This window comes from Aythya ferina, assembly GCF_964211825.1.
Source record: "Aythya ferina genome assembly, chromosome: 12".
Taxonomy (NCBI): Eukaryota; Metazoa; Chordata; class Aves; order Anseriformes; family Anatidae; genus Aythya; species Aythya ferina.
In genome coordinates this window covers 14,543,587-14,557,971 of record NC_140308.1, presented here as the reverse complement: position 1 = coordinate 14,557,971, position 14,385 = coordinate 14,543,587, and the positions used below count along the sequence as shown (strand labels likewise).

General features: G+C 49.0%; 1 protein-coding gene and 1 long non-coding RNA gene across 6 annotated transcripts in view; one reads left to right on the top strand and one right to left on the bottom strand.

The window, feature by feature from the left end:
* LOC311443265 overlaps window positions 1-14,385 on the bottom strand; it is a 328,368-nt gene that overhangs the window by 204,252 nt on the left and 109,731 nt on the right. The window lies entirely within an intron of this gene.
* SLC6A2 (solute carrier family 6 member 2) overlaps window positions 9,594-14,385 on the top strand; it is a 67,104-nt gene continuing 62,312 nt past the window's right edge. The window contains exons 1-2 of the mRNA XM_084533320.1: window positions 9,594-9,707; window positions 11,476-11,758. Coding sequence (XP_084389446.1) covers window positions 9,678-9,707; window positions 11,476-11,758 — 313 coding nt within the window. The 5' untranslated portion in view covers window positions 9,594-9,677. The remainder of the gene's footprint in view (window positions 9,708-11,475; window positions 11,759-14,385) is intronic.

The following is a 14,385-nucleotide window of genomic DNA, read 5'->3' as shown; positions in this document are numbered from 1 at the left end:
AATGAAAACAATCCATGCTCCAGTCCTCAAACTCCCCCATGATTTCCTCTGTAGTTGTCAATCTGTTGAACTAGCTCCCGTGCTAACCAGAGATCACAGTCCAACAGACGCTCCAGCCAGTTCTTGTATCCTGCACAGACCAGCTCTCAGCAGCCAGCACATCCTTGCCCTGACCCAGCAGCACCTACCTCTTTTTCTCTCTCTCTCATAACGAAAAAATAAGAAGAAAGGAAAGCCAATTTCCTAACTTCCTCTGAAAGTTTTGAGTCTCACTCAATTCACTTGCCTCCCTGGAAGGGCTCTGAACTCCTGGCCAGAGCTTTGCAAACCATGCAGCTGGGTGGCCCAGCAGGACTCTGAGCTGCTGGTAAAGAGGCACTGAATACATTCTGCACTCCCTGCACCGAAAATCTGCAAACTGCTAACGAGATGCAGACTTTGTGGATGAGGCTGACCCCTTGATTTCCTTCTGCAGCTTCTACGGAAGCTCAGGCAGATCCTTGTCCAAACCTCAGAAATAAAATTATTAAAAAAAAAAAAAAAAAAGGCAAATACAGAAAACCCTAGGATCACCAGAATGTGTTAAGAACTAGAACTGCCTACGTTAATAACATGCAGACCAATAATTAACAGCAGCCTGCCACTAACAGCAAAAAATTTGGGGGGAATTAGGAGTGAGCACAGAACAATGAATTATTCTGCTCTGTCGATAGCATGTGCTGCTCTGTTCAAGGCATGCATCACTTTGCTTTTGCCCTGACATCCTTTCACACACACCCAGCTCACTCTCCCCACCCTCCATTTTTTGGCTTTTTAAAACTTCCACGTGCTCTTCTGTGCAGGAAATGTCTGCACTGCTCAGCTGCAGGAGAGCACCACCGAGTAGGGCACTGTGTAGTTAGGGCCCGATCCCATTTGCTTCCTCACATCTACCTCCCTCCCACGGCAGAGCTACAGAAAGTGAAGGATCTCAGAAAGCTGCAGGGATGTCTCCCTGAATGCCCGGAGAAAGATGCTTAAGAAGTTTCTCTCTCTAAAAAATACTGAAAAACACACACACACACAAAAAAGAAAAAACTCTTAAAATTATGTTTGTTTTTCTCCCAAAAGATAGCAAAGCATTTATTCTTGTTCTCCTTCTGTTTCTGTGACTGTACGATGCACATTTTCAAGCCTACGGGCTAGGAACGTCTCTTTCCTGAACAGAAGCTGGGTTTCTCATCAAAATGAGTGCTTTATGAGAACACCCCAATACCGTGAGGTGCGGGCAATCCCAGCCTCGGAGGAGGAGCTGCAGCAGAGCAGCCCTGCTGCACCACCACCACCAGCAGCCCTCCCTCCCCAGCTCAGCTCCGACCCAGCCCCACTGCCAGCACGCACTGGGGCTGCCAGGCTCTCATTCTCTTTCGAAAGAGACACCCTTCAGCAGAAATCCCTTCTCAGAGCATGCAGGACTGTTCTGCCCTGCACTCGTTCCTCTGGGCTCCTCTGTATGGCCAGAAGAGCAGCTACAGCTGTCTCATCCCCATTCCTCCCTGCACGCTGGGAAGGCAAGCCCAGGTCCCGTCGATTCTCACTGCACTGCCCTTCCTGCGTGACCAGTGTCACTTGTGTCACTTAACCAGGGGAGAACAGTGTCACTCGGGATCCCAAATGTGCCCGAATCCTAACACAACGGTGGCTGCAGCTCCCCAGAGGCAAGGCACAGCTGAAGGGTGGGCGGGCGCGCAGCACCATGTTCTGCCTGCAGATCAGCCGTGCAGCGAACAGCTCGGCCTTCCCAGGGCACAGGCACATTCCCTATGCCTGAATTTGCAAAATCCAAATTGCAGACGTGGGGAAGGCAGGCAGGAAACTTTTCAGCTGAGATTACATGGATTAATCCCAGCTAATAGTGATCTGTGAAGGGCTATCAAAGGCCACTGGTGGGAGAGAGGAAGAGGAGACTGGAAATGCAGGTGTTCAGTAAGGCAAGGGGCAGAGCTGCCCACTCTTCTTAGCAGGGCGACTTCTCCTCGTGCCTCACAAAGTGAAAAGGGGCTCTGGTTATGAGGGGTCCCAGTGTTACCCTACTTGCCACCGTGAAGCCTCCTGGGAATGACAAAAATTTGGTACCTTAATGTGTAGAGGAAGAGTTACTCCTGGGTGTTGTGCCACCCAGGAGACGGATTTCAGGTAGAACAGACAGCACGGGCTGCAGACACCCTCTGTCTAAAGAGAGGGCAGTAATTACCATTCAGGGATCTGATTCTGGTCATGGACTTACAGCTGACCTCACCCAGAGCACAGTCTGAGCCAATTCTCCTCTCCTTCTGTTTCCATCGTGATCCTCGGTCCCTGTCTCTAACCACACGTGGGCACAGGACCAAGTCCCCTGTGGACCTGTCATTACAGTGGGGCTCTCAGCTCTACCGTCAAACAAACCATGACTGTCTCCCAGAAACAGCACAGCAATTGTTAACAACCATACAGAGCTGAGAATACTCGACCTCCCCATCTTATTTCCCCAGTGGGAGGTCCTTTCGGACCCTGACCACGAGGAATTATACCCTCTCTCGTTGTGACCTGGACACAAACAGAACGCAACGTGCAAAGCTTCAGAAAGCAAGAGAAATGTTTCTAATGTTGAAGATGCATCTGAATACCCCATCTCTCCTTCAGAGCATACCAGCTCACAAAGAAGCTCTCATGCTTATTAATCTTCCGGTGTCACTGCTCTCTGAGTACATTAAACCTGAAGCTTTTGCTGGTCAAAGTATCATATTTTTCATTAAAAAAAAATATGTTCATCCACTACTATGCTTATGTTTTATTGAGATGCAAGTAATACCAAGTAGAACCATTTGAAAACTAAACAATCGCAGCAAGAAGGGGTGACTGCGTGCTTACCTGCTGGTTGCACCTCAGCTCATTCATTTGAAACGAACAAAGAAACCAGTTCTCCAAACCCACATCTACCTTCAAAATCTGAGTTCTCATTCCCCTTCCCTTTACCTCAAAGGTTCTTGTCTGCTCAGGGCAAAGAATGATCAGACGTGTGATACCGGGTTTAGGAGATCTGTGGCAAAGCCGTAGGTCCCAAAAACTTGGTTCCCTGGAAAAGGCAGAGAGCCAGAAGAGGGCAGGGGCTGACGGCAGGGCGGGCAGCACGGGCACCTTCTGAGATCTAGCACCAGCTCTGCCCCCTACTTGTTCCAGAACAAAATCTTAGCTAAAACACAATCTTGATAGCATTTCTTACACTTTGGTTGCTTGACTTTGCAACAGGGACAAGCTTTTAACCTTGCCATTCGTAGCTCTCAGACACATGCCCTACATCAGCGTATTTGCTGCATCACTAAGGAAACTTGTGTTGTCCTTACCTTCCAAGCAGGTGGCTTGAAATTCTCTAGAAAACCACTGAGCTCTGGTTGTTTCTAGAGGTCTACAGGACTTCGCAGGAGCAGCAGAACAGGCACACCAGCCAGGATCCCACTGCTCTTAAACGAGGTTTCTGAAACGCAGCAGCTGAGCAGGACGGGACGGGACGGGACGGGACGGGACAGGATGGGACGCCTGCACCCCGCCGCTGGCAGGGAGCATCCAGCAGGAGGAGCGTCAGGGCAACGTGAGCCAGACCTCTGCTCAGAAAACAGAAGCCCAAGTACAGTAATTAGGATCTCTCTGAGCACTTGATCAATAACCCTGATCTAGACGAATGCGACTCATCCTGGCTCCTGTTTTTGCCCATTTGCTGCCTGTCTCCTTTTCTCAGTTTCAGAGCCATGCAGCTGTAAGGTCCCTTTACTGTATGTACCCCCGAAGCAATAATGTAAGTGCTTTCTCCATGTCTTTTCATTTTTTCTTTGTAAAACAAGGTTAATGTTGATGACTCCATATGTGCTTAGTCTGAAAATGTAGAAAAGGGATCAGAAGTTGAAGTAATGGTGGAGAAAGCCTGTCTTCTGCTACCTTTCAGTATTGCCATCTACATTACCACATACACGCACGTCTGTCTGACGTTGCTCTCACTGTGTAGCTTGCCTCTGACTTTTCAAAGAACAGAAATAGCTACAAAAGTATGTTTGCCTTCTCTCTGCTCTGTAGCCTCCCACCCCTGTACAGCTCCACCTCTTGGTGCCCAGACACCGCACATCTCCAGGTGTCATTTGCTGTAGCCTGTGTTACCAGCCAACATTTGGGCTTTAATCCTCTCAGATACATTTTACTCTTAAAACATCTACTGCTCGGTGCAGCGGTGGTGTCACACTGCTGCCTCCCCTTTCAGTCCTCCAGCTGAAACACACTGACACAAAGAGACATAAATGTGTGAGCAAGCACCCTGTGTTCCCCACAGTTTTCAACATCTGATGATTTTAGATGCACAAAGTAACAGAGAAGGGTTTGTTTGTTTGTTTTTGTTTGTTTTTGTTTTGTTTTGTTTTGTGTTGTTTTTTGTTGTTGTTGATTTCCTCTCCTCTTTCCCCCACTTAGAAAATATGTCCCTTTTGCAGGGCTGGGCCATTTGGTGCCCTGTCCTCTGCTCTCCTCAGCATTCCACTGCTTTGGAAACTCACAGCCAGTGCACGTACAGAGCCCAGGTGGGACTCACAGTCCCTGCCACATTTAGGACCTAAAAGTTAACTTGTTTCACCTAGACTTGCTTTTTCCCAGGTCCACCTTCCTTCAATTCAGCTTCTTGCTTCTAACCTTTCAGCTTATCAGCATTGATTTATTTAATACAAAGTAGTGAGGTTACCTTAGATCAATTATACCTTTTTTCTGTGCAATTTCCAATGCTTAATACATCTGTTACTGCTCAGCCGCAGGGACAACTTGTCCAGCTGGATCCTAAATTATTTCGATCCTTAATTCAATTGTATTTTTGCCACAGCCCAGCCAATGAGCATAATTCTTTTATGGCTAAGAAGCCTCTTTAGAAATAATCCAATAGCCCATATTAAAATATAGGTCATTGTGAAAACTGCCAAGTGCCTGACTTGTCATAACTTCGAAGAGAGGCTCCGAGTCTCCTTCGGCATTGTTGATTCTTTCGGTGCTCGGAGGCTTAATTTTAAAACAATCAGCTCAACAAAAACAATTTACTTATAACTGTCCAAACTAGTCAATGTTAGCTGGGGAGCTAATCTGCTACTTGGTGCTGCGCCTGGATAAATGCTACAACTGAGGGCAACCGGAGGTTTCCGAGTACTCAATCAGTTCACAGCTCAAGGATTTACACGGACCTGTTGCTGTAGAACTGCAAAGGCTTTGAACAGTAAAAATAAGTAAAATCCACTCAAACCTACACAAGATGGCCATGTGAAATCACCTGCAAAACCAATGTGTAAACTCACATAAGGCCAAATATATAAACATTGTTTATTTATAAACATTCTTAAACATTGAGAAGAAATTGGTTTTGGCTCTTCAGCTAACACCCATGATGAGATTTGGGTCCTTTTCAGCATGTATATTTATACAGATTGACTTTGCTTTCAAAAGAAATAAAGAACTGGTCTCATTCGGGGTTTAGGAGGAGACTACCTTCAATTATCTATTGTTTTTTTCTCCTGCCTCACAGACAGGGAACCAGAACATACCAAGGAAAGCTTAAGGAAATCAGTGGCTTGTCTATGAGTACCCTTAGGAAAAAAATAAAAATAATTAAAAAAAAATGACAAAATGACAAGTGGAATTTGGATAAGTGAGGCTTTCATTTTCCAAAATCTCCACTCCAAATCCGTGCACACATTCCATTATCACCGGCCACAAAGGGAGTACTGGTTCTATACCAAAGAAAATAATTTTGTCCCAAATGTTAATATTAGGGCTAAGAGAAAGCTCCACCATCGAATAACTGAAATGTCCTCGCTGTTTGGTTGGGCTTTAGTGCAATCAGTGCAATCAGATGTTATGCGTTTGGAAAAAGAATGACCTGTCTGTCCTATTGTGCCTTCAGATACAGCTGCACGAGGACTTAAAACGAGTGAGGTTATGTAAAGACTGGCTTAGAATGCCTCCAATAATCACTGCGGTACACAATAAACTTAAGATCAGAAACCAACATTAAGGTGCCTATTTCTAATTAAGCGAGATATCAGTGCTCATTCTCAGCCTTTTTTGCAGCCCGCACGAATGGGCACATTTTACGAGCTGTACAAGCAGAGATAGCAGCGAGAGACTGGCACCAGGAGAAGGGACAGGTTCTCCCAGCACGCAAGGACAGATTGCTTCTGGGTTTTTGTTTAGTCTTCTCCACAGGAGAAAAATAATATCCAGCACCTTGTCATTACCAGTACAGTAAAAAAAAACTCTAGCCTTAGGGTCAGCTGAAATTCAAGGAGTTTTCATTAGCAGGATATATTTTGGGCCACCTCTCAGTATGGCTTTGGACATTGAGCGAGGTGTCTCATCCAGGCACTGCAAGAAACTGACCTTATTATGTATTTTTATGAAAGCCTTGATTTAGGGAGATGCAATAATCTCCCAAAAATTAGGAAGGTGCACGTGGAGTTCCCGCTATTCCTACAATTAAGCGGTTAAAACCCTCTTCACATCCGCAGGCATATAAAACCAGAAGAGTTGGACAAGCAAAATGAGCTTCCCAAGGGAAGGCAGATTAATCTGGTATCTTATTCTGATAACTGCCTTTATAAAGGCAGGGAAAAGGGGGTAGATATTAATCTCTCATCAACTCAGAAAAGCAGATGCTACGGTGACACTTGTAATTGTAAACCTCAGCAGAGGAGATAGGATAAATAAAAGAATTGTTAAGACAGGAAAGGAAGTAACTAAAGAGGAAATAATAGTGTTGTACTGTAAGTATAATTATCAGCTTGGAATGAGGTTACACAGCCCGAAATATTTGCATTTATAATACGCACACATAAAAGTTAGTGTTTGCTAATGAAATGTGGAGATGATGAAGTTGGCAGGTAATATTAAAACACAGAATGGGACTCACTCAGGAAAAAAGGATGTTCTTAAATCCTTGAGATACAGAAATGGGATGGAAGTGAACAGGATAAAATGTTAAACTTGGAATGAACCTGGGAGCGCTCCCACTTTCACCCAGCTTTGCAAATTGCTCTGACTCAACCATCTCCAAGACAGAGTAAAGCAGAGGTTAAAGCAGCAGCAAGAGCTAGCCTAGAGATTCAAAACAGGTAACGACAAAGAACATCCTTGAAGCTGAGACAACTAATTCTGGTTTGAAAAGCCCTAAAGCAGATTTATAATATGAAAAAGAAAGTAAGTGCTAGTAAACTGGAAAGGGAGTGAAGTCAGGTGAAGATGGTGTGCCCACACAGTGTTGAATTGTGAGGGCTAAACCCAAAACTCTTCACCATCATCCTCTACACACACACGTACTTTATGTGGAGGCTCCGACCACCTGATTTTGGACCCCTGCCATGGGTTTTCTCCACAGAGTCCCCACCTGGACCTAGCCAATACTTCTAAAATGAAAAAGATGCCCCAGGGTACCTTGCTTGGGTCACCCTGGTGCTCCCTTGAAGAAGGCAACCTGACGCCATGGGTAGCAGATCCCAGGTAGGCAGCTTGGGAGGCGCGTGGTGGTGCCAATCTCAAGCAGCTTGGTCAGGAGGAAGCAAATACTGCCATTGTAAGAAAGGGAGGAGAGGCCTTGTCTTCCCACAGAGCTTGGCTTTCTTGTGTAAAAGGAATACCAATGCATCATGGAGAGCTTTGGTAGTACCTGGTTGCAGCGTGAAGGCAGTTTGTAGCACGGCAGGCTGTCAGACTGCTGGCTTGGACCAACCTGAACGGGCCCTCTCGTGGAGATGTGTTTCTTTGGCTCTAGGGAAGAGATACTGTGAGAACAGCCTCCTAAACACAACCCAAAGCTTTAAATACTAAGTAAATGCTACATTTGGAATAGCGACGTGGTTTTAGAGATATTATAAAGCAAAACTGCCCAACTCACTCCTAACAACCCAAGGAGCTGGAGCTGACACATCTGCTGTCATCAGATGTCATCAGTCTGGTACAACACGGTGTCCTTTCCCTGCTAACCGAGAAAGATGGGCACCCCTGCCACTGCCATGTTCCTAGCACCAGGAAATTGCTTTAACATTGATTGGGTAAGAAGGCTGTCATCTACTTTGCTCCCAGTTCCTACAGCAACTGCCTGGTGCCCGAGTTTCTTTTGTCACGGACTGACCAAAGCTAACTGCCTTCAGCTTCTGCAGTCCGTGTGAAAAACACGGAGTCTTTCACTGCTGGTCAGCCCCACGGCTAAACGAGCTTAGAGTTTCTGTGGATATACCAGGATGTGAAATTACGGAGGTGGTTTATATATCCCCTGCCTCTTTTTAATCTTTTTATATGTGTTGAATTACAAGGAAGTGTTGTCCTGGGCCTTGGAGCCCAAAGCCCAGTTCTCACAGGCAACTTTACCATACAACCTCGTTTGTAAAACAACATCCTAAAGCAGCAACATCCCTCTTTAGTTCCAACCATACTCCCTGCTCTGATAGTTAGCACTCTTCTCTTTGTCCAGCTAAATTTATATTTTTTTTCGTTTGCACTTTGGTTGAATGCTGCTGTTCTGCTGTTCGTTTTCTGGTGACATTTGCCTCCCTTTATCACGCAGCCATATCCCTTCAGTCACTGTTTTGCTTGACTCACGTGCCGAGCTCTCCCACCAGGAGCTCAGAATCAGCACTAAGCAAGACCTTTTCCAAAAGCACCAGGTTCTGCACCCTTGGACACGGTTCCCTAGGGCCCTCCTCCGCAGGTGCTTTGTAGGACGCCGGGCAGCCAGCGCCTGCAGTTCTGTCGGCCGGGTGGCAGAGGGCTGTGCTGTGCTGCTGAAGGCTGCGAACACAAGCCCTGCTGCCAGCGAGCACAGCCAGCCTTCGCACCAGCAGCTAGTGCAGGGCTGAGCTGGTGGTCTTTGGGGTTTTTTCCTTCGTAGACACTAAGGTATGAGAGTGACAATCCCAGCGTGCTACTATAGCACAGAGGGGATTCTCCCGTACCTTGCAAAGAGAGCGATAGATGTGAATTTGATTGGTTGGTGACTAACCCAGCAACACTGGACGAGTTTCTGAAGATACTGCCTGTCTCCCAGCCAACTGTGGGACAGCGCTGACGGCCTGCCATCTTGCCTGGCTCCATTGAGGTTTCGAAACACAATATTCCCTTCCCCGCCTGCCACTCTACCCGCTGTCAGGCTCCATTAGGCGTAACGAGATCCAGACAGATTCAAGATTAAGCAACTTTTTTATAAAATCCAATTGAGGACTTTCTTACCTTGAGGGTGCAGCAGATATTACATTAACCAGATTGTGCACACTTTCCATGCAAGAACTAAAGGCAAATATATATATATATATGCACAGTGATTTAATTCTCTTCGGAAATAAGCTGGGGCTTTCTAGATTCCTCCCACCACCGACATGATCAAGCTCGGCTAATTGAGACCGTTGTGGGGAAAGGGTGTTCCTTAGCAAGGCCTTATTTTCCAGAAGCAATCTGTGAGCACTGCTGTCTAGCATAGGAAGTCCGTGCAGATTAAGACAGTGATAGTCACGTGGAGAGAGGGGAGCCAGGTTTAAAAAGCTCCTTAGTGCATAGGCTACAGCTTCAGCTCCCAGCGAGGCTGCAGTCCCGGAGCGGTGGAAGAAGGAATCCCCCTCCAGTCACCTGCCCCTGCCCGTAGGTGCCAGGGAATGGGACAGAAACACCCCCAGTGCTACCTGGTGAGTCCCCCGGGAAGGTGGCTTTGGGGCTCGGGGCAGGGAGAGGGGCTCTCCCGGGACCAGGCACAGTGCCCATCCTTGGTTTGCCATGCGAGCTCACTGAAAGGCAGGGGAGCGCAGGCACGCTCAGGGACACCACATGCACCTGGAAATGGTGTGTTTGTGTGTGCATTTAGGGGAGGTGACTGAGGGGTGCTGCGAGGAGCAGGCAGCAGTGCATGGGGGTAGAAACATGGGCACAGGCAAACCCCGGGTGTTCACAGAGCGCCGTGCAATGACCGTGCACAGAAGTATTTGCAGCGTGCACGGCCTGAAGTGTCAAAGGGATACAGAAAATGGCTTTCCGTGGTGTATTTGGAGACGCATGAAACCGTGGAGTGACGGAAGGAGAGCAGAAGCCACGTGTTCTGAGAATGCAATTGCTCTGAAACAGTCTAGACACTGCTCAGATGGTTTTTCCAGACAAGAGCTTTGGGAACCAAGTTGCAGCTGAGGAGCATGAGAAACCCAGTAACGCCAAGAGCTTGTTGTGAAGGCAGAAAATCCCCAAATTATCAATAGCTGTCTCAGTAGCAGCTTCACGGTCTGTGCTCTGGAGAGGAGGGGAAGGTGCTGATTTAGGAGCTTAAGTCTCAGCTGAGACTCTTCTTCACACTGCAAATCTGCAGGGGAACAGGGGATTCCTTGCAAACTCTGACTAGCACCTTTGCACCCGTTAGGGTTATAACAGCAGAGTTTCAGTCCCAGCAGAGCAAGATCATCAGGCTGTTAAGGGACTTTTCTGCAAGCTGACCTGTTCTCCCTGATGCCGGGCAGAAGAGAAGCTATTTGGTACCGCTGGTGGGGAGCTGCCTGGTTCTGCCTTCTGTGCTCAAACTGCATTGCTTAGCGAGCAGCCAAGGGACAGTTTCTGCTCACAGCTGTAACAGGAGGGGCCCCGAAAGCCTCCTTCTGCAGCTGTATTTAGCCAGCTTTTGGCACCAGGCACTGTTGATCTGCTAGCTAATTATTTGCTCATTTTACACCTAAAAGAGCCGGGTCCCATTTGGAACAGCAGTAAATACTTAACGCCCTGCAGATACCACAACCTGACAGCTGAACGCTACCAGCCCGCTGCTTTCCAGGAAAGAAAGAAAAGAAAAAGAAAGCAAGCGCCGGGCATCCACCAGCTCTGGCGCGGGACGCCCAGCAGCGTCCAGCCCCTCCGGGTTGCGACCCCCAAAGCCAAATTGTAGCGTTTAACCCGAGGCAGGCAGGGGAGCGCAGGCTCCCTCCCGGAGCGGAGCAGGAAGGGGAGGATGAGGCAGAGCCGGGCGGCACCTGCCGGGGCTGCGCCTTGCACGGCACGGGCAGGCAGCGCTCCGAGCGCCCCGAGGGCTCCGGCAGGATGAGTGCCGGCGGGGACAGGGACAGGGATAGGGATGGGGACGGGGCCAGCAGCAGGACACGGCCAGAGGCAGGACAGGAGCGCAGTGAGCCCGGGCAGAGCCGCCCCAGGTGCGCCGCTCCCCGCGGCGGAAGGGCGCGGGCACCGCCGCTCCCCGGGGGCTCCCCGGTTCCCCCCCTTCTCCCCCGCCCCGGTCCCCCCCTTCTCCCCCGCCCCATTTGCACGGCCCCTTATTATTCCGGCTCTGCCGCCGGCCGGGCCTCGCTCCTGCCTCTCTGCAAGCGCGGAGCCGCCTCCAGCGGGCTGAGCTCTCCCCCCCCTCCTTCCTTTTTTTTTTTTTTTTTTTTCCCCCCCCGATCCTCCTCTCCGTGCCCGTTCCAGGCGAGGATGAACAAACAGAGCCAGCCCGAGCGCAAAGTGTCGGTGGTGGCCCCCTTGGCGGAGCGGCCGGGGCCGCGGAAGGACGTGGAGCTGCTGCTGGTGAAGGAGCACAACGGGGTGCAGTACACGGCCAGCACCATCCTGCCCGCCGCCCCCCGCTACGGCGGCCCCGAGCGGGAGACGTGGGGCAAGAAGATCGATTTCCTCCTCTCCGTCATCGGCTTCGCCGTGGACCTGGCCAACGTCTGGAGGTTCCCCTACCTCTGCTACAAAAATGGAGGGGGTAAGCCGCCCGCCGCGCCCCGACCCCAAAAGCCGCAGCCCCCCTGCCCCAGCCCCAGCCCGGCGCCGGGCGGGTCGGGGGCTTCGCCTTCCCCTCCCTGTCCGCTCCACCGGGCTTTTCGGTGGCAAAGTGCGGTGTAGGAAAGAAAAAAAAAAAAAAAAAAAAAAAAAAAAGAAAAAGACAAAAAAAACTTGAGCGGTGTAAAACAGCATCTAGAAAAGTTAGCGCCGGGCTAGGGAAAGGTGGATCTGCGGTGATTGCAATGGGGGATTGGGATGCGCGCACTTCGGGGGCTCTTTCCCCTCCTTTGGGTAGGCAGGGGACTTGTTGCCGACAAAGCCTCACCCCCTGCACGCCTGGGCACCGCCGGCCACAAAAAAAAGCTGGCCCCGGGTACCCAGAATTAGCCCAGCTCGGGGCCCTGCGCTCCTGCAGCCCCTCAGCCCCTGCAGGCAGGGCCCCGGGGAAGGGCAGGTGCCAGGAGCAGGGGTGGGCAGGAGCAGGCAGGAGCCCCCCAGAGCCCCCCAAAATGGAGAGCCCCCGGTGAGCCCTGCGTGGTGTGGATGGAAGCTGCCGGGGGGCGAGCGGGTGCTGTAGGGTGGCCGGGTAGGGCTTGAGAGCGTGGTTGCCTGGTGATAAAGGCTGAGGGTTCATGCTTGTAGCATGGGAGACTTGCTGCCCAGGGAGAGAGGAGGGTGGGATGGGAAAATCCCTGGCAAGCAGGGTTACGCCGGTCCTCAACTTAACGGGGTGCGAGACGGGGCTGGTGCTGCAGCACTCGGTCTGAGCTGGGACCTCCAAACTTCTGAGGAGGGGCAGAAAATCTCTGCTCACCACCCAGACAGGCTGCAGGCGGCCAGTACCGACACAAACCCTCTCCTTAGTTCATTATGTCCAAAAATAATTCCGGCAGCTCACGGTGCAGCAGCACAACGCAGCAAGAAGCCGGCAGGCTTCCCTGTCAAGCGCAGGTGGAGCAGGAGCATCCCTCACACAGCTCCGTGCACACACACCCCTCTGAGCTCCCTCTTGCAAAGTTTAGGGACACGGATATGGTGCCTATATAGAAGTGACGCTCACGGTGCTCAGACTTTCTATCATTCTGGGTCACTTTTAATCACAGTCCTAGCCTGCTTCCTTTGTAATCTGCTGCTAGCTCAGGCACAGGAGGTGACAGTCTGCATTTTGTCCATGCATTATGTCAGTTCAGCTACAGAAACTGGGATATCCATATCCACTCGCCTCTTTAATCTCAACACTTCCGAAGGGAGGTGGATAGCAAGCCACCTACTTCACACCTGCAAGAGGCACCTTTCTCCTTTGCACCCATTATTCCATACTGTCAAAGGGAAATCAGGCCCTTTACTAGCAAAGGTAGAGGGGCCCTGTGCTATCAAAGTCTACACAATGACCGAGAACTGGCTATTGGTGCAGATTATAAACGCTTTCATTTAATCTGCTCGTCAACAGAGAACAAACAGCAGCAGGAAGCATCACAATCAGTACCTAGGATGTCATTCTTGAGCACACAGATAACGTAACAACACCCTTTGCTAGCACTTAAGAAGACTTTTTTCAGTATAAAATAAAAGGTGGGATAACCCTGATGGTCACAAGTCAGCAGCAACAAATGAGGTCAGGAAGACAGAATGAAGACACATTAGCTATGGCTATTTAAGGACAAACTAACTTTTACAGTTAGCTTGTGTTTGGCTTAATGAAGTTTAATCATATTGAGATTGTTTTTTCCTTTTCCTATCTATTTGATAGACCATGGCCACCACCACCTCAGTATTTAATTAGGACAATTTCCAGGCCAGACCCTGAGCTGAGAAGTAGGGAATGCAGATACAGGCAGGGTCACTGACTCCCTTCTCTCTTTACAAGACTTGTCTCTATGCTACCTTGAACATCTCCCATCCACTGCCTCCATGCTGTAGGTATATATCAGTTTCATTTAGCAGAAACTCCTGTAGGAGATTCAGCCTTTGAAAGTGCTTTACTACATGCCATAAAAACAAAGGCACTACCAGACATGGAGAAAATTTAATTACATCGTCTTAGTACTTTTGTTAGTAAACTTTGCCAACTCAAGCTAGTCGAGGATGGGGTACGAGCTTGTGTGTCTTTGACAGATTGACACAAAAAAGGCAGTGAAAAGGAAGCATCTTGTGATGCCACAAGTTCTAAACCACGAAGATATTTTAACACTTTTGTTTTCAGCATAGCTGGTGCTATCTAGTAAAAAAAAAAAAAAAAAAAAGAAAGTGTTATCCTTCCAAAATCTACACCCACCAAGGTTCTACAACTGCTTTTAAATATTAAATACGAGTGTTTAAGGACACTGAAGTGGTAGAAAAGGGCATCTCCCTCTACATCTGAAAAAAGTGACATGTGGACTGCTATGTTCCTAAGACCAGCTATGATTAATTAGGGATGCCAGCAGACACACACACTAAGGGCCTTTCCATGCTTGTAAAAATAGGTGGTTCTCAATCAAGCGTGAGAACTTGCAGGACCTCAGAAGGAAGGTATAAATACACACTGCATTCCCTCAAAGTTGAATTTTACAAGGAGATAGACGCATATACACACCCACGTCTTACTAGCCAAATCCTCGAGTTTCT